Source organism: Perca flavescens, chromosome 2 (genome assembly GCF_004354835.1).
Source record: "Perca flavescens isolate YP-PL-M2 chromosome 2, PFLA_1.0, whole genome shotgun sequence".
Taxonomy (NCBI): domain Eukaryota; kingdom Metazoa; phylum Chordata; class Actinopteri; order Perciformes; family Percidae; genus Perca; species Perca flavescens.
Window position 1 is genome coordinate 7,900,304 of NC_041332.1, and position 20,033 is coordinate 7,920,336.

At 40.4% G+C, this 20,033-nt stretch overlaps 1 protein-coding gene across 1 annotated transcript in view; it reads right to left on the bottom strand.

Moving 5' to 3' along the window:
- Positions 1 to 1,687: 1,687 nt before the first annotated feature.
- Positions 1,688 to 20,033, bottom strand: part of LOC114545996 (sialoadhesin) — a 20,460-nt gene continuing 2,114 nt past the window's right edge. The window contains exons 2-13 of the mRNA XM_028564630.1: positions 17,310 to 17,352; positions 10,228 to 10,587; positions 9,853 to 10,059; positions 9,355 to 9,708; positions 8,907 to 9,134; positions 6,603 to 6,863; positions 6,017 to 6,277; positions 4,346 to 4,606; positions 3,184 to 3,265; positions 3,014 to 3,074; positions 2,097 to 2,314; positions 1,688 to 1,936 (exon numbers count right to left, since the gene is read on the bottom strand). Of these exons, the coding sequence (XP_028420431.1) occupies positions 1,894 to 1,936; positions 2,097 to 2,314; positions 3,014 to 3,074; positions 3,184 to 3,265; positions 4,346 to 4,606; positions 6,017 to 6,277; positions 6,603 to 6,863; positions 8,907 to 9,134; positions 9,355 to 9,708; positions 9,853 to 10,059; positions 10,228 to 10,587; positions 17,310 to 17,352 (2,379 nt within the window). The 3' untranslated portion in view covers positions 1,688 to 1,893. The remainder of the gene's footprint in view (positions 1,937 to 2,096; positions 2,315 to 3,013; positions 3,075 to 3,183; positions 3,266 to 4,345; positions 4,607 to 6,016; positions 6,278 to 6,602; positions 6,864 to 8,906; positions 9,135 to 9,354; positions 9,709 to 9,852; positions 10,060 to 10,227; positions 10,588 to 17,309; positions 17,353 to 20,033) is intronic.

A 20,033-nucleotide genomic window follows, 5' to 3' on the forward strand; every position in this document is an offset into this window, starting at 1 on the left:
ATGTTAAGCCACTGAGTTTGTATCATTAGCTAAATTTCCATCCACTTGTCAATCGAATTATCTGACGTTCGGTAAAAAAACTCATGCGAATAAAGCTGGTGAAAGTGTGTTTCCATCCAACAGCTTTAAAGCTAATAAAAACCTGTGCGTAATGACGTCACATGCTGTTTTGCGATTAAATTGGTATATCGAATTGATTTGAGACATTTTAAGGTGTTTCCATTCATTTTCGCACTGAATTGCACAACTTTCCAGCAAACAGTTGCGAACAAAGTTTTGCTAGACAAAAGTAGTTGTTGTTAATATATTAGAAGCCAAGCTACGATGGGCCTTTGGCCGAGGATCTGATCCAGCTCATCAAAAAGGTGGAACTTGCCTTTTATTTTCCCTCCGGCACCGCTGCGAGACAACTCTCTTTTTTGAGACATGTATCGCTGTTAGAGCACCTTCCATTTACTCCGGAAGACGTCCCACAGCTTGTCGTAACCTTTGTTGGTCATTTCCTTCGCGAGTTCCTGATAAATTATGGCATTTATTAGATTTTTGCTATCTAAAATAGCTGTTATATTCTGCTCGTAAATTAAATTCAAAAAGTCTCTTGTCTCCTCGTTCGTCCACTTCCATCTGTCTTTGTTGACGCCTGTCATGTGTGCAAACAGAGCGGAAATACTGGGCGGAAATGAACTAAAACTTCTTCTTCGTTTTGTGGCGGGTTGCAACCATAAAATGACCTAAAACTTAATCGCAATTCATTAATTTATTCGGCAAATAACGTTTCCATCAGCGTTTATCACATAAGCCGTATATCGATCAAGATAAAATCTGATGAGACCGAATGTATTTTCTTTGAGTCGATATTCATGAAATTCTAACGAATTTAACTGTTTCCATAAGGCATTTTTCATTCGATATCACTTAATTCGGATAAAAACGTGTGGATGGAAACATAGCTACTGCTACAGGTCAGAAACATTGAATACTCTTTCATAATGTTACCAGGGAGACTCCTCAATACAGAGGGAACCCTTTCTAGTACTTTATTAAACACAAGGGTTTTACTTCCTATGTAATTCGAACACTGAACACAGCGCATAAAAATTGTGGCAGTAACAATATAGTAATTGAATATCTTTATTCAATTAAATATCAGGTTATTTAAACAATATAAATCAGTGATATCAATTCAGTTTAACAAAGAGAGGATGAAAAATATGTGAAATAAGTACAAAACCACAGTAAAAAGTTATCTATTTGAGTTTTGAGATTGGTATCCTACTTAAACAAAACACTAACTTATGAAGGGAATGCTCCAGAAGTAAAAATTAAATTGAAAAAAATAGAAAAAAACAGATAAAACAGGAGGGCATAGAAAATTTGTGGTAAAGAAATATAATTTACAAAGAAATGTACTTGACAAGATATGTTAACATTGGCAGTACAATATTGCTCCTTAGTAACATTTTTCAGGAAATTGTGTATTGGTGTTTATAAATTACAAGCTTACCAGCCATTAACTGATGACACTAGAGAAATGACCCAACAGGGTACCCGGATAGCTCAGTTGGTAGAGGGAGCACCCATGTACAGAGGTTTACTCCTTGAAGCAGTGGGCCCGGGTTCGATTCAGAACTGCAGCGCCTTTGCTGCATGTCATTCACCCCTCTCTCTCTCTCTCTCTCTCCCCTTTCATGTCTTCATCTGTCCTGTCAAATAAAGGCTAAAAAATGCCCAAAAAATAATCTTTAAAAAAAGAAATGACCCAATGCTGCATGTTATAACAATGCTAAATTCTCAATCTTAATATTCATAAATGTGTGTTGATTTGCGTGAACACTGCTAAAAGACCAAAGATTTGTGTTGTGTTCAAACTCTTGGGTGTTTGCTGACTGTGCTTTACAGTTCATATAAATTATCCACAGCCTCTTGATTTCCTGATCTGTGAATGAAAAAACAATAATAAACTCAAAAACCTCACAATATTAATTAAGGACAGGTTAAAAAGAAACAAGCAGAAGCAACAGTAATACAATGGTGGGAATAAAAGCATTGATCGTTCCAAACTTTGTGCAGCAAAGAACATTTTCTGATGGACTCACTCTGCGGTAGCACTGGAACTCGTAAAGTTGACAGTAGTGTACTCCACGTCTTCGTCCTCCTCTTCCTCCTTGTGTCTGTGGGGCTGAGCTAGCCTGATGTTGGAGTAGAGAGCATCTTCCTGGTTTTTAGAGAAGCTCACGCTGGCATAGCAAAGGTCTTCGTGTGGCTCTGCTGGAGTTCTCTGGACTGGAGCTGAAGGGCTGTCATACACTGAACCCTGAAGGTAACATAGACAAGAGTCCTCAGCTACATAGGTAAGTGTTTAAAGGTCGTTTTTTAGGTTCATACTTGTATTTTGGGTTTCTTTTAGAACATGCTTACATTATATTTAAAGGGATATTTCTGGAAAGATGAATATATATTTAAATTTGGTCACTTATTTAGTAGAAAGAGTCCACAGCGACATAGTTAAGTGTTTAAAGGTCCCATACTAAGTTCATTTTTAGGTTCATACTTGTATTTTGGGTTTCTTCTAGAACATATTTACATGTTTTAATTCTAAAAAGACATCGTATTTGTCTCATACTGTCTGTTTGAATATACATCTATTCACCCTCTGTCTGAAACGCTCTGTTTTAGTGCCTGTCTCTTTAAATTCCTGGTTTCAACATTTATTTCATGTTCTCTGTTGTGGGATCAAGTCTTGTTTTCAAAGCCAAAAACTGAACCACAGGTTTGAGGTCACTTCTGTTTTTGTCGGTGTAATGACTACTGATCACCAGCAGAGGGAAATACAATTCAAGGATTGTCTAATTTCCCTTTATTTACAAACCCTATCATGTCTGTGTAGATGGAGAGGTTTATATTATTTTATACAGTGTCCCTGTCTCAGCACCTTATAATTTAGCAGAGGACATGAAGCATTATTCAAATGTTTCCAGGTGAGAGAGGACTCTGACTGAACTCTTCTTCTGACCTGAGCTTGTTTGTCTGGTCTCGCTCCAGGCTCGCTGGTTCGTTTCCAGGACCTCTTTCTTCTGGAAAGGAGAATGAATGAACAATCAAATTAATCGTCAAACCTAAACGACTAAATGCATTTAGGATGCATTACTGAAGGTAATCACAGTAAAACTGAACTGAACTCACCTAATAAATAGGAAAGCACAGAGGAATATGATAGCCAGGAAAATAGCAGTGATGGATCCAGCAGCTACTGATTTCATTGAACCTGGGAAACAGTTGTTTGGGACCTTTAGCAACTGATAATTACACATAAGATCATAGATCCTCAGACAGATGCATTCCACATCATGACTCATGTGTACTGTAGATTTGCTTGTGGTGTTTGCTACATTGTGTAAGAATGTCTCCCATCTAGCGATGAAATTGTACATGACAACCAACTGAATATTACTTTCTAGCCCCTCCCATTCCGAACGTGTTTTAACTCCTACGGTGGCCGAACCCGAAATTAGCTCTTAGTATCTCCATCGTTTACACGAAGCTGTTCTAGCTGTCTGTGTTACAACTTCATGACGTGAGTTGTCTGCCAGGGAAATCATGACGTTATGCACAACTGTGCTATAGTTAGCCAAGCAACTATAAAACTTTGAATTTACAGAAATAGGCTAAATTACCTGTCGAGAAGAAACCAGGCAACTTTGGCATCCCTTTTAAAATCCTTGCTCCTCTTTCCATCTTGGAAAAGCCACTCCGATATTAACTTTAGTCTTGTTGCTTTGCCTGTGGCGTTGTCATTTTAATTCTCTTTTTCACTTCCTTTGCAACTCTGTTACATGTCCTCGAGAATAGGAGTGATCCTCCAACTTCAACAGCCTTTCAAATCTGCCGGCAATCGCAAGTAATCTCCCAGCTGGCATTCGTGTAAATGCGCAAAAAGCAAAGGTATGTCCCTCTTTGGCTAATGTATTTTAAAGATGGAGGCGCTACATGGCTGCCGCCATTCGAGCAACTCGCTCATACGGATTCTATGCTTACGAGAATACTTTGATTAGTTGGTAGAAGTAATTACACATGAATGAGCACACATTTGTGAAAGAACAAAGTTTTTTTTGCTAAGAATCATCTCAAAAAATTACACAATGTAGGTTTAACGTCCTTTAATGTAAAAATGATCTTTCCAACAATGTGTGTTAATGTGAGTTTTTATAAATGTCAAACCTCTGGATTAGTAATTATGGTTTTGTGCAAACATTTAATTTGCAAATGTATTCATGTTGACATCTATTTGTCATCAGATAGGTAGATAAAGAACTGGAAGGTTAAGATCATGTGGAAGTATGATTACCTGCTACAACAATCAGATGTAAGGTGGAGTTCTGACTTCCTCTTCTGTTCTGGGCTTCACAGTAATAATTCCCACTGTGTTCAGCTCTGAAGTCAGTGATGGTGAAGATCTGTCCTGATGCTTTTGGTGAGTCTTCATTCTCCTTGTACCAGGTGTAGTTAGCTGCTGGGTTAGCATCACTGCTACAGGTCAGAGTCACTGAACTGCCCTCCACTATCTCAGCAGAGGGACTCACTGACACAGAGGGAAGCTTTGGACCATCTGGAGTACAGAATGTACAGAGATAGCTTGATTATGACTGCCACCTGGGAGCGGCACCAAACTAAAATGTTAATAACATAACGCAAAAACAATAGACACTCATGCTCCCCCTGATATCATGAAGCTGTGCTGCAGGCTGCTAAGGGAGAAACTGTGTAGTGACTAACTTGCATCTATATCATTTAGAATCTTTGTCCTGGTAGTTGTGTGTACGTTTACTGCCAGTGTCTCAGCAAGAAGCCCAATCATCCCTCTGTGGCCTCATGTGTTACCTCTCTGTGTTACTCCCTGATTTGGTTTGTGTTCTACTGTACGCAAATCTCAGGAGATAAATCAGAGTGTTAATCTTTAACCCATAATGCAGCAGCAGCTTGTGTCTTCAAAAGCATATTCTTGATCTAAGAGATGTCTACTTTCTGCGTGGATGGAAAATTTTTTAGCTCGGAGCAAAGCCAATGTTTAAATTCCGTATTAGATTGTGCTGCTCTGCTCTACTCCTCTCCTTCGTTGGAAACCACAGTTTGTGGAAATAAGACAGTGGACATTGGTGGGATTACAAGCATACAACTGGCACTGATGGAGTTAATTGGAAATAAAAAACATGAATCCTTTAAACACCTTTAGAAAATGTTTCTACTACATAGCTCATCAGATATTTACATCCAATGTCTCTACTTAAATACATTGTATGTACAGTAGTGATTTGCCGATCGTTTGTACTCACACTGAACATCTATATGTACAGATGTGGAGTTTCTCTGGCCATACTTATTCTCAGACTGTCAGTGGTAGTTCCCGCTATCATCTAAGCTGATAGAAGTGAAATGATAAATATATTTTGGTCTTAGAAGCGGAATCTGGTTCTCCTTGTACTGCTGCTGGGTTAGCATCAATGCTACAGGTCAGAGTCACTGAACTGCCCTCCACTATCTCAGCAGAGGGACTCACTGACACAGAGCGAAGCTTTGGAGCATCTGGAGGAGAAAAGAGGGACTAATTATGATTTTTTTATTTAGGCATAGACTGCCACAGGCTAGGAGGAGCAAAACAAGTATTGTGGTGACTATGTTAGAGCTGAAGAGCTTTGCCGAATTATTAAATCAAGACGAGTTCAGTCTTAATTTCCATCTTTTTACACAGGCTTGAGCCGGGCTCGGGCTTGTGCTCTGGATTGCGCGGTTAATGAGCGGTCAGGTGATGCGTTTTGATTAGCGCAGGATGGATGCTGAGGAGGTGAAACAGAGGCTGGCCTCTGGAGGACTTATTTTGTGCCAGGATTGTGTTAACGCTCACAAAATTGTGCTTGGTTTAAGCTTTTGCCCAGTTTTTAGGGAAAGAATGGCCCAAATACATTTACTCATATGTAAAATAATAAGTAGGTTTTAATGTAATGTAATGTTTTATACTTACACTGGACATCTATAAATTGAGATGTAGAGTTGATCTGTCCGTGTTGATTCTCAGACTTGCAGTAATAGTTCCCTCTTTCCTCAGATCTGATGGAACTGAAATGGTAGATTGGTTGTTGTCCTTGAATCAGTGTTTGGTTCTCCTTGTACCAGGTGTATTTAGCTGCTGGGTTAGCATCACTGCTACAGGTCAGAGTCACTGAACTGCCCTCCACTATCTCAGCAGAGGGACTCACTGACACAGAGGGAAGCTTTGGACCATCTGGAGGAGATGTGTTAACAGAGATTAATCTAGGTTAAAGGTGACTCACTACAGAAGAACACATGGTATTTTAATTACTGACTGTGAATAGTTGTCTATATCAGCATTTTAGACTTTGAAGGTGGTCTGACTACAATGATGTGTGATGGTTTGAGTCCTAAAACCCACAAAACCCCTAAAATCTCCTGGAGCTGCTCAGTGAATATCAGAAGACTGAATGGGAAGCAAGAGCTAGAGCTGAAGAAAGTAGTTATGATCAGTACAAATATTTTCCTGGACTGGACAGATTTAAGCTTAATATTTTTAAATAAACTGTTTCACTCACATTTCACATCAATATGCGTGTATTGAGATGTCCTCCTCCCCAGCTTGTTCTCAGCTGTACAGGAATACTGTCCAGAGTCAGAGGACTGGATGGAGCTGAAGACGAGCTGTGGTTGACGTTGAAGGTTTAGATTTCCATTCTCCTTGTACCAGGTGTATTTAGCTGCTGGGTTAGCATCACTGCTACAGGTCAGAGTCACTGAACTGCCCTCCACTATCTCAGCAGAGGTACTCACTGACACAGAGGGAAGATTTGGAGCATCTGGAGGAGACATTAACATGAATAACTTAAAGATTAGAATACATGAACAAATGACAAATGAATTATTTAATTATTACTTTTAAACTATCCCTATTATTATTGTCCCTGGCAGCTGTCCAGAGTGCAGATCACTTCCTTGTCATGATTTGTAAATAATTCTGCCTATTCTGTTGTCAGTGAGGAGTAAACCTTGAGTTTTATTTCAGAAAAATGCTCTTATTAATATTTTCATTGGGCCATCCATCCATCCATCTTCGTCCGCTTATCCGGTGTCGGGTCGCGGGGGGAGCAGCTCCAGCAGGGGACCCCAAACTTCCCTTTCTCGAGCCACATTAACCAGCTCATATACAGGTACGGTGTGATAAATTGAATGTAATACCGCACCCGCTGCGCCGATTCTCTGACCAATCTCCCGCTCCATTGTCCCCTCACTCACGAACAAGACCCCAAGGTACTTGAACTCCTTCACTTGGGGTAAGGAGTCATTCCCTACCTGGAGTAGGCACTGCATCGGTTTCCTGCTGAGAACCACAGATTTAGAGGTGCTGATCCTCATTCCAGCCACTTCACACTTGGCTGTGAACCGATCCAGTGAGTGCTGAAGGTCACAGGCCGATGATGCCATCAGGACCACATCATCTGCAAAGAGCAGCGATGAGATCCCCAGCCCACCGAACTGCAACCCCTCCCCACCCCGACTACGCCTTGATATCCTGTCCATAAATATTACAAACATTTTGGTGACAAAGCGCAGCCCTGGCGGAGGCCAACACTCCCCCGAAACAAGTCAGACTTACTGCCGAGAATCCGGACACAGCTCTCACTTTGGTCATTCAGAGATTGGATGGCCCTGAGAAGAGACCCCCTCACCCCATACTCCCGCAGCACCTCCCACAGTATCTCCCGGGGAACCCGGTCATACGCCTTCTCCAAATCCATGAAACACACGTAGACCGGATCCCAGGCTCCCTCCAGGATCCTTGCGAGAGTGAAGAGCTGGTCCATTGTTCCACGACCAGGACGGAATCCACATTGTTCCTCTTCAATCAGAGGTTCGACTATCGACTGAACCCTCCTTTCCAGCACCTTGGAGTAGACTTTACCAGGGAGGCTGAGAAGTGTGATACCCCTGTAATTGGCACACACCCTCTGGTCCCCCTTTTTAAAAAGGGGAACCACCACCCCAGTCTGCCACTCCTTTGGCACTGTCCCAGACTTCCACGCAATGTTGAAGAGGTGTGTCAACCAGGACAGCCCCTCCACACCCAGAGCCTTGAGCATTCCTGGACGGATCTCATCAATCCCTGGGGCTTTGCCACTGTGGAGTTGTTTGACTACATCAGTGACTTCCGCCTGGGAAATTGATTTTCATTGGGCCGTCCCCATGAATTAGAAAAATACAACAAACTACCTCCTAATTTTCTTTATACTACACACGTGTTATCTTTACAAGAGTAAACATAAATATTGAGTCTTGTTTGTGTTCAGATGCTGTTTTAGTTTTGTTGTTACAGTTTAAAAATGTTACAGGCCAGTTTCATATTATTTTATCCAGCCTTTGTGGTTATAGCATCACTATGTTGTGTGAAAAGTTACAGACTAACAGTAACCTATGGATTCTCTCTCAGTCAAAAACTGTTCAATTAACTGCAGTTTAGAGTTATTGATCATGATATCATCTATCATCAAGTAATGGAGAATGTGAATAACAGAAACAATAAACATAACAGAATATTTTACAGTTCAAATATTCCTGAAGTAATAATAGGAACACATTTTGAAATGTTACATAAAAAAATAAAATATATATCTGAATATTTATTCTACTTGTAGTATTTTAGGTTTTTTGTCATGGCACAGTAATATCTTCTCAGTGTTCATTTCTTCTGTCCCCTTTTCATTGACTAAATCTTTTTTCTTTGTCTCTTCATGTTTTGAATGTCATGTTAGGAGGATTTTTTCTGGGTTTCCTTTGCATTTTACTTAATGTATCTTTGTTGTGTTTATTTTTTTTAACATATAAATAAATCAAACCAAACTTACACACTGAAGGAGAGGGGAACTTCTCATGTCCTTTTAAAGCACAATAGATTATGTCTCTGAGAGAAAACCAGCCTTTATAAGTAGATGTCTCCACCGAAGTAATGTGTTTTCCGTTCTTGAACCAGACATAGGGGAGACGACCAGCTGGACTGCAGCTGCTGTGACACTTCAGCTCTGCATAGATCTGAGACTGATAGACTGCTACTCTGATCACCTGCACCTGCAGAGCTGGATATGAGGACAAAAATCTATATTTTATCACAGGTTCTAAAAAAAAAGAAAAGAAGAAAAGATGTCCATATACGTCAACACAAAAATCCTAGAAGTAGTAATGAGCATTGGTATTTATTAATTAACAGTAATTTCCAAAACTAAACGTTATCAACATGTTCAGTGTTTTTAAATGTACTGTGTAGGTGTATTTACATCTGTTTGTAATGATCAGTACCTGTGACAGTCAGAGTTGTTCCAGGTAAACTACTCCTCCATTCAAATCTTGGTGTTATGAACTTGAAGTGATACTCAGCTGAGTCTCTCTCTCTCAGGTCAGAGATTCTCAGAGTGGAGAATCCTCTCTCTGTTTCAACATGAACACGACCTGTATACTGGGAGTCTGTACTAAGGTCTTCAGGCTGGGGAGGATTCTGCCCTCCATGATTACGCTCACGACTGAACCACAATGTTGATTTGTCAGGATAATTGTAGCTGTTGTACAAGCAAGAAATGTTCACTGAAGAGCCTTTGGAGGCACAGATGCTTCTGTCAGTGTACGTCACTCTGTAGCAGGATTCACCTTGGACACCTGAAAGATAAAACCATTTTGACCATTTGTAAACCAGAGTCTGTGAGGAATCACAATAGGAATTTCCAGATTAAAACTACACTACATGAAGTTATAAGGCTCCACTAAATGGTGTTGTGTTGGAAGAATGTTGAGTAAACTCACACACTGAAGGAGATGGGAAATCTTCATATCCTTGAAGAGCACAGGAATAGCTGTCTGAATAATACACAGGGTATAAATAATAAGATGTTTGTGTCTGAATTTCCTGTCCATTCTTGTACCAGACATAGGAAGGATTATTAGGTAGACGACAACTGCTCTGACACTCCAGCCTGTTAGAATACTGTCTGCTCAACTGGAGACCTGGATCTGTAAAGAAGGAACATTAATGTTATGTTAGACAAAACTGTCAACATACAACAACTGATTTATTAAACTGTCAACTAACAACTGCAAATAAACACACAACACATTTATATTATTGTTTTCTAGATCTTGAACATTTGGAAATAATTAACATATTAATAGAAATGTTACCTGCTGTGACAGACAAAGTGACTCCAGGTGAACCGGTATATCTTCCACCTTCTTGGTTTGTTGTGAAAATGAACTCATACACAGCTGAGTCTCTCTCTCTCAGGTCTGAGATTCTCAGAGTGCAGTCCTTGTTTTTATAACTGTACTGCACACGACCTGAATATTCTGAGTCTGTTGTCAGATCTACAGGTTCAGTATTATTAATTTTAGTAAACCAAAATTTTCTCTGAACTCTAGTAACACTGCTTTTCCATCTGTATGGGTATCTGTAGCTGCAGGGTATGATCACTGTTGATCCTTTAACAGCACAGATCTGAGTAGAGGTGTAAGTCACTCCCCAGCCATCCTGACCCTGTATCACTGTAACACAGAGAACATCAGGAAGACCAATCAGACTCAGAACTACATCAGGAGACAGACTTACATGTAGTGAAGGGGCTTCAGTGTGTGAAGCTACATTTCCCAAAACTACTTCTACTCTCACACTTACCACTCACATCCCAAGTCAGTGTGCAACACAAATAATAGTACCAACTTGTTTTTGAGTTTTGGGGACGTGGACAAACTTTACTAAACTCAGACTGCTTTACTAGAACTGAGCTTAACACTGTATCACACAGATTTTTCTTATATTTGTACTTCTTTGTTGGGGCTCTTTCTAATGTCTGTTTTTTAAAAATGTGTATATGAATCAAGTACTAATGTTATTTTTAGTTTATGCCAAAGTGAACAGAGGAATGATGAAATATGCAAATCGTTCAGTTAGAACAAAAATATAAAGGCAGAAGATCAATATTACAAGGGTGAAGTGTGGGTCTGCTATCGGGCGACATAGTTTTGAATGAACACAAAAGATTATGGGTTCGTCCGGCCACAATAACAGGGTGTAGAATAATAGTAAGAGACTGGAAATCAACTAGTCCATCCTGTTTTATGGAATGGATCGAGTTGATGACAAAGATGGCTACTTTTGAATGGGTTACTCATAGACAAGGGGGTAAGATTCGCTTCAGAACTTGAACCTCCTATGGCGCCACATTAATGCTACCAGACGATCACCCGACGTTAGCATTCCTTTGACTGCCATTCATTTGGACGTCACTTTGACAGCGAATAACTTTACATCTGAAGCGTTTAAAGACTTCATTTGTCCATTGTTTATTTCTAAAAAAACACGACAATGTTTAAAAGGCTCCATTACCTTCTTATGTACGTTATGGCTCCGTAGCAGACGTTTTTATAAAAATAGGCTAATGATTGTGTCATAACCACGCGACTTACTGTCGCATAGTAAAGGAATTACCATACAGTACAGGAGAAGCTCGCAGGCAGTTTCGACTTACATTAGCTGTTTAAGTTGAATTACTAATGTTAACTAGCATGGTAGTTAGCAATAATTAGCCTGTGCCTATGTTATCTCCTTACATATATCTACGCTCTCCGTCTCTGTAAGATTGGGAATGATTGAGATTTCTCTTGGCACAGCTACCAAAAGACTTATAACTTTCAGACACGTTGCTCACGTCACATCTACGTCTTCAAGCTCAGTTGGAGGCTGCGCAGTAACACTCAGCGTTCACTGTTAAAGTGCTTCTAATAACCTTCACTGGTCTCCAGGGGCGTAGCACAAGACCCTGGGCCCTATGCATAGGCAGTCCTGATGGGCCCCCATGTTCCTCAACTCACCCCCCTCCCAAAAAAAAAATTATAATAATCAGGCCTCTGTACACATTAATCTGTAGGCCTAGATGTTTATAGGGTAATAACTATTAACTGTAATGCTTAGAGTAGCCTGATGACACACATTTCAAACCTCCTTTCTCAACATTCTCTAGCCTACTTTACTGTGGTTACTACTACATTTTGTTTGTTTTCTCTGTACCTTTACTTGCCAACTTGCATACTATGGTGTCTCTCTGATCATCTGTTAATTTATCTATTTATTTATCTGGCCATAGTCCTGGATCCTCTGGCAAAAACTGGTTTACACTGCTCTGCCTACTTTCCAGTTCCTCAGCTCTCATTTCCACACTGTGCTCAGAGCAACAGCTCCCTGCTGTCTTCACTCCCATCATCCTCAATCACATCTTCTCCATCATCTTTCTCTATGAAGGATACATCTTATATTAACCTCTTATCCTAATTGTAACCTAATATAATAAAACACACTGAGATGTTAGTGTTACTTAACACCTTTCAGTCAAAATGGCTAAACATGGTTTACTTTAATTTTGATATAAGCTCACCTTGTCTCAAATCCAAAGAGGAGGCTGAGGGGTCTGTTGCTCCCTGGTGTGACAGTTTCTGAAACTGAGGGCCTTGTGTTCCACAATGTTAACATCTACTGAATCTGACATAACTATAATGTTGACATGATATGTATCTACCGATGAGCTACCAAGCTACCCATGACACTGATTAACCTATTATTGCTAATTATAGACATTATAGCCTATTCATTTAAAATTAAACATGTTTTAAATTAGGCTATTACAATGGTGTGTTGTATGCAAACAGCATTGTTAGTGTAGTTTATTTATTTAACCTTTAGCTTAGATTACATGTATAACCAAATTATCATTTAAAGTGTATGTTCTGCTCTTTCAGTGGGTTGTCTCAGTTTGTTTTTAGCACTAACAGTCGCAGAGATATTCAAGCAGTTTAGCACCATGGATTTTGTTTTCTAGTTAGTGCTCACCTTTCTTTGAAAAGAAGTCAGTTACCAATTGTTTCCCCTCCTTTCGTTTTCTCTCCTCCTCCTGTCTTTCCTTTCTTTTGGTAGCCTGATTTGGCTTTCTTTGAGAAAGACATTTCTACAGCAGAAGTTTGCGCTCCACCAGACGCTCAACTGAACTAACATAAACAAAATGCGTGCAGATGGACTAAACCATTTGGCGCATTAGCAAGGGTGGGTGAGACCTTAGATAGTCTTTTTTGTAAACAAAATGTAGTCAGTCAATCAACCAAGTCATTCAGCCAGGTCATCTGGCACAGCACCATCACTCTCCTTCTTGGTCAAATAGCCCTTACACAGCCTGGAGGTGTGTTTGGGGTCATTATCCTGTTGAAAAATAAATGATGGTCCAACTAAACGCAAACCGGATGGGATGGCATGTCGCTGCAGGATGCTGTGGTAGCCATGCTGGTTCAGTATGCCTTCAATTTTGAATAAATCCCCAACAGTGTCACCAGCAAATCACCCCCACACCATCATACCTCCTCCTCCATGCTTCACGGTGGGAACCAGGCATGTAGAATCCATCTGTTCACCTTTTCTGCGTCGCACAAAGACATGGCGGTTGGAACCAAAGATCTCAAATTTGGACTCATCAGACCAAAGCACAGATTTCCACTGGTCTAATGTCCATTCCTTGTGTTTCTTGGCACAAACAAATCTCTTCTGCTTGTTGCCTCTCCTTGGCAGTGGTTTCCTAGCAGCTACTTGACACTTGTTGTGTATCAATCTGACTTCTGAGGCCTGTACTACGAAGCAGGATTTGGCGTTAACGAGCTAACTTAAGGCTCAACCCAGGATTTTCTATACTACGAAGGTGGATCAGTTGTTATCGGGTTCAATCGCCGTGGTAACTCATTCTGAACACCTAACCTGGTCGGGAGCAGGTTAAGTTGGAGATCAGAGATCAACCGGTATAAAAGCACCGCCTTCTGACCAATCAATAGATCGATTAATAACGGCGTCACCCTTCTTAAAGAAGATCGGGCGGAGCTCGGTGCAGAGAGAGAGAGGGGGAGAGAGAGGGGGAGAGAGAGGGGGAGAGAGAGGGGTGCGCTCATAAAAGTTAAAACATTTACATTTATTTTTTTTAGAGACCAACAACCCCGTTAACATGGGTATTTTTATGAAATATAGCCTATATATTTTAATGGGAGGGAATTACATATCGGCTTCTTGAGCCGTGTGTCGCCAATATGCACATCGGTTTGAATTATGTTTTTATATGTTTTATTTGCTCTAACAATCGCTTCCCACTGCCAAGGTTGCAACTGAAATAATAGGCTAAAGCAACGACAGTTTATGGAAAGCACAAGTGTAATTATGGTCAGATCTTGGTCCTGACTGATGAGGAAGTGATATTAATAAGCGTTGTGATTTAAACATCTACAGCGTCGGGTTATTTATTTATTTTTTTTTTGCCAGCTTTCCTTCCTGTTTTAGGAAGCAGCGACTGTATTGCGTTTTCCCTGTAAAACTGTGTCTGTGTTCTTCATATTTATGGAGAATTATAATTTGCTCTTCTTATATATAACATGCGGCTCTGGTAGATGTTTGTGATTGGTCGTGGTGCGCAAACACCGCCTCTTTTATGTGAACGTGCGCGCCGCTGGATTGGGAAACCCTGAGTTGACTGAACTAGTTGATAACCAGCGTTGTAGTACAGGTTATGCGGGACCGCGGTTGTTAGGTTAGGTAAAGCCGGATAACTGAAAGAAATCCAGGACAAGTTGATCTTGCTTCGTAGTACAGGCCTCTGCACAACACAACTGATGGTCCCAACCCCATTAATAAGGAAAAAAAATCCACTAATGGCTACTTTGAAGAATCTAAAATATAAGATATGTTTTCAGTTATTTCACACTTTTTTGTTAAGTACATAATTCCATATGTGTTCATTCATAGTTTTGATGCCTTCAATGAGAATCTACAATGTAAATAGTCATGAAAATAAAGAAAACGCATTGAATGAGAAGGTGTGTCCAAACTTTTGGCCGGTACTGTATATATATATATATATATATATACAGTGGGGGAAATAAGTATTTGACCCCTTGCTGATTTTGCAGGTTTGCCCACTTACAAAGAATGCAAAAATCTACAATTGTAATCATATGTACATTCTAACAGTGAAAGACAGAATCCCAAAGAAAATTCCAGAAAATCACATCATATGAATTTATTAAAATTGATAACCATCTGATGAGGAAAAACAAGTATTTGACCCCCTGGACAAACACAGCCCCAATTCGAACCAATTATCTACATCAAATACACCTGCCTCACCTCGTTACCTGTATAAAAGACACCTGTCAACACCCAAACAACCAGCATCCAACATCACCACCATGGGCAAGACCAAATAGCTTTCTACGGACATCAGGGACAAGATTGTTGATCTGCACAAGGCTGGGATGGGCTACAAGAGAATCGGAAAGCAACTTGGAGAGAAAAGATCAACTGTCGGTGCAGTTATCAGGAAATGGAAGAAGCACCACACCACCGCCAACCTCCCTCGGTCTGGGCCTCCACACAAGATCTTGCCTCGTGGGGTGTCCCTGATCATGCGAACAGTGAGGAATCATCCCAAAACCACAAGGGGGAACTGATGAATCAACTGAAGGCAGCTGGGACCACAGTTACAAAAGAAACGGTTGGTAACACACTACGCCGTCATGGATTGAAATCCTGCAGCGCCGCGCAAGGTCCCCCTGCTCAAGAAGAAACATGTACAGGCCCGCATGAAGTTCGCCATTCACCACCTGGATGACTCAGAAGAGGCCTGGAAGAAGGTGATGTGGTCAGATGAGACCAAAATAGAACTTTTTGGCCTCAACTCAACTCGTCGTGTTTGGAGGGCAAAGAACACGAGTACAACCCAAAGAACACCATCCCCACCGTCAAGCATGGTGGTGGCAACATCATGCTTTGGGGTGCTTTTCAGCCAAGGGACGGGACAACTCCATCGTATTGAGGGGAGGATGGGCGGGGCCATGTATCGTGGAATTCTGGACCGACATCTCCTTCCCTCAGTGAGAGAGCTGAAGATGGGTCGGGACGGGGTGTTTCAGCACGACAACGACCCTAAGCACACCGCCAAAGCAACAAAAGAGTGGCTGAAGAAGAAGCACATCAAGGTTCTGGAGTGGCCTAGCCAGTCTCAGACCTGAATCTGATTGAAAATCTTTGGAGGGAGCTTAAAATTCGAGTTGCCAGGCGACAACCTCGGAACCTGAATGATTTGGAGGCTGTCTGCAGGGAGGAGTGGGCCAACATCCCTGCCAAATGTGCACAAACCTTGTCACCAACTATAAAAACCCGTTTGACATCTGTGCTGGCCAATAATGGCTTTTCTACAAAATATTAACATGGTGTTTGTCCAGGGGTCAAATACTTGTTTTTCCTCATCAGATGGTTATCAATTTTAATAAATTCATATGATGTGATTTTCTGGAATTTTCTTGGGATTCTGTCTTTCACTGTTAGAATGTACATATGATTAAAATTGTAGATTTTTGCATTCTTTGTAAGTGGGCAAACCTGCAAAATCAGCAAGGGGTCAAATACTTATTTCCCCCACTGTACACACACATATATATATACACACATATATACACACACACATATATATATGTATATGTAAATATAAAGAACATGCCAGTGATTAAGTTCATGGATAGACAAAGCAGGCCAACCAACCCTAGCATACAGGGATCAAGTTAGGGCCTTAAGATTTGTTATGGACCTCAATGCTCCATGGTATACAGTATCTAAGAAGTGAAGGCATTAGGAAGATGCATATATAAAACAGCACCATAGTCAAACACAGACATAAAAGTGTCAAAAGAAAAGCAAGACTTATTTCTGAAATAAAAACCCAGCCTCAGCTTCAACTTCTTCACAAGTTGCTGAATTTGAGGCTTAACCTTTGTGTTGTCTTCCCATCAACCATGCAACTTTGTTTTCTGGGTTGAAATTTCAACATTTTGTTGTTCTTTTTCTACACTTTTCTCAATGTTTTTGTCGATTTTATTCAAATTTTTTGTCACATTTTTGTCAAATCTTTTGTCACTTTTTTAATTATGTTTTTGTCAGTTTATGTTTAAGTTTTTTGTCGCTTTTTCCAATGTTTTTTTCCCACTTTTTTAAACAATTTTTTTTTTCTGCATTCTTTTGTCATAGTTCAGATATAGAACATTTTTGTAAATGGGTCAAATTTGAGGACAACAGGAAGCTTAAAAGAAAGATTCAAAATCAATTTCAGCTCATGAAAGCTGTGTTGTAGTATCAATAATAAAAGTGTAAATGTCTTACAATATACTGTAAATGTAGATGTGCACCACAGTACCTTGTACAGAGAGAAGGAAGACAACAAATCCACTACGCTGCTGCTGTTAAACTCATAGCTGCTCCTCTGGTCTCTGTTAAATCAGCAGGTGGATCACATACATGAGAAATACTGGGTGGCACTAACTCAAAATAAACATGTCTACATTAGAAAAAAGGGAGGATGTGGTCTCTGAAGACAGTGTGTGTCTTCTGGTCTCAGTACAGTAGTGTTAAATAGATATCAAGCTGTTTTTAAAACGCCTAGAACCTGACTTCCTTCCTCTTTTCATCATTAATACGCATGAGCAGACAAATGTCTGTAAATCCCCAAGTTGAAATGAACCGTTGATTCTTACTGGTGTATTGCAAACAATGCATTAAGTTCTTAAAATATGGTTTATGGAAATGAGGACCTGGGTGAGAAGCCACCTAGGCAAAAATTGAATATTTCACTTGCACATACATATATGCTGTTACTAAACATTAGCACATACATGCTCTTCAGTTTCACATACATATATACTGGTACTAAACATTAGCACATACATATATACTTCAGTTTCACATACTTATATACTGGTACTAAACATTAGCACATACATATATACTTCAGTTTTACATACATATATACTGGTACTAACCACTTGCGCATTCATGCATACTACTTGAGCATACATATATATACTTCACTTTTATACATAAATACTTCACTTCGCTATATACTTCACTTAACATACATACTTCATTTGCATGTACATATATACTTAACTTGCACAAACATATATCGTCCTTGCACATTCATGCATACTTCACTTGCATATATACTGTATATACTTAACTTGTGTATACATATATACAGTACTTCATTTGCACATACATATTTCACTTGCGCAAACATACTTCTTGCGCATACATGCGTTCATCACTTGCACAAACATATATACTGTACGTCACTTGCTTATACATATATACTTCTTGTACACACATAACACATGTACATATGTGCATAAGTATGTATATGTACAGTATGTGCATGTGTTTTGTGGTTGGGAGGATGGAGGAGCATGTTAATATTAATCACAATATGAAAAAACATTGACAAACCCTGTCCACTCATTAATCAGGTGATAGACAATCAAAATACTGCTTTCAAAATAAGAGCTCCAATTTTCTAATTAAAGCTTTACTGTGTAACTTTTGGATATTAAAGCTTTAGTGCGTAACTTTTGATATTAATGAACATCCGTTATAAATGATATAGATGAAGAAGATGAGAAGATGGCCAAATGAGTTGCTACAAAGCTGATTAAGACTATCAGCTCCACACAACTCTCTGTATTTCTCAGTATGGCTATGCTCAGAAGATTGTGGCGTCCGGTGACTTTTGCACGGAAATTTGAGTGAAGATAATTACCTCTTCTGAAGAGTCCATCATGTTTTTAATCCTCTGTGTCCTTGATGGCTACGATGGTGGCTACTAGCAACTGTGTGGGAAGGGGTGGGGGTTTGTTGTCATTACTTAGAATTCTTCATGGGGAGACAGAAACTACACACTATAGCTTTAATGAACGTCTGTTACATTCAAGCCATTGACAAATGAGTTGCTACAAAGCTAATCAAGACTATCAGATCCACACTCTCTCTGGATTTCTCAGTTTGGCTATGTTCAGAAGATTGTGTTGTCCGGTGACTTTCGCACGCCGAAACTCAAATGAAGATAATTACCTCTTACCTCTACCTCTTACCTCTCATGTTTTTAATCCTCCGTGGCTACTAGCAACTGCGTGGGGAGGGTGGGGGCGTGTGCGTGATCACGTAAGCTTGTATCATGTGGACACTCAGACAGTGTTGTTGTCATTACTTAGAATTCCTCATGGGGAAGACTGAAACTACGCACTATGGGCACTATTTTAACGATCTGAAGCATAGTAGGAAACGTAAAAGCAACTAGCTTTGTGGGCGGATCTCAGGCGCTGTTGCAAATCTTAAATGGGTGTGGTTTGGGCGTAACGTGACGATAACCAATCAGGCGTCATCTCACATTCCCTTTAAGAGCAGGCGCGCTTGTTACATGGCAGATTGTTATTATAACGGCGGATTTGCCTGGGGCACGCCAGCGGGAGCTGTCCGGGATGCAGCCAAGTAATAAATGCCCGTCTTGGCCGGGTGGCGATGTTGCTGCTCCTCTCGGCGCATCTCCTCAAGTCTGGAGAGGATTGCTGTAGCCATGGAGCGTGGGCCTCCAAACGCACCACCTGCACCTGTTGTGCCCCTTCCTCCTCCCCCCCACTCCATCTCCGTCCACCCGCTCCACCAGGAGCGCATCGCGCATTGCCACTCCAGGACCAGATCCCGCCGGAGTGTCCAATCCCACCGTAGTTCAACATCACATCTCCTTAAGTCCTCTAATATTTCCTCATTTATGTCATCAACACATCCATGATTCATGGAAATGTTGTGTAAAACACAACAAGCCACAAAGAATGCTGGGACTTTTTGAGGACTGTACTGTAAAGTGCCTCCTGATCTATCCAAACACCTGAAGCACATTTTCAGTAATATTTTTCTGTGTAATTATGTGTGGTTTGCAAAAATGGGAACTGCTGCGTCCGTGTAGATGAGAGAAGCAAAGTGTATGCGCGTTGTACACGCTACATTATGGTCGTTATAATTCATTCCCTGTTTTGCTTGTTTCCCTATCATTTGTTCACCATTTCCTGTTTTGCAGTATTGTTCTCCGTTA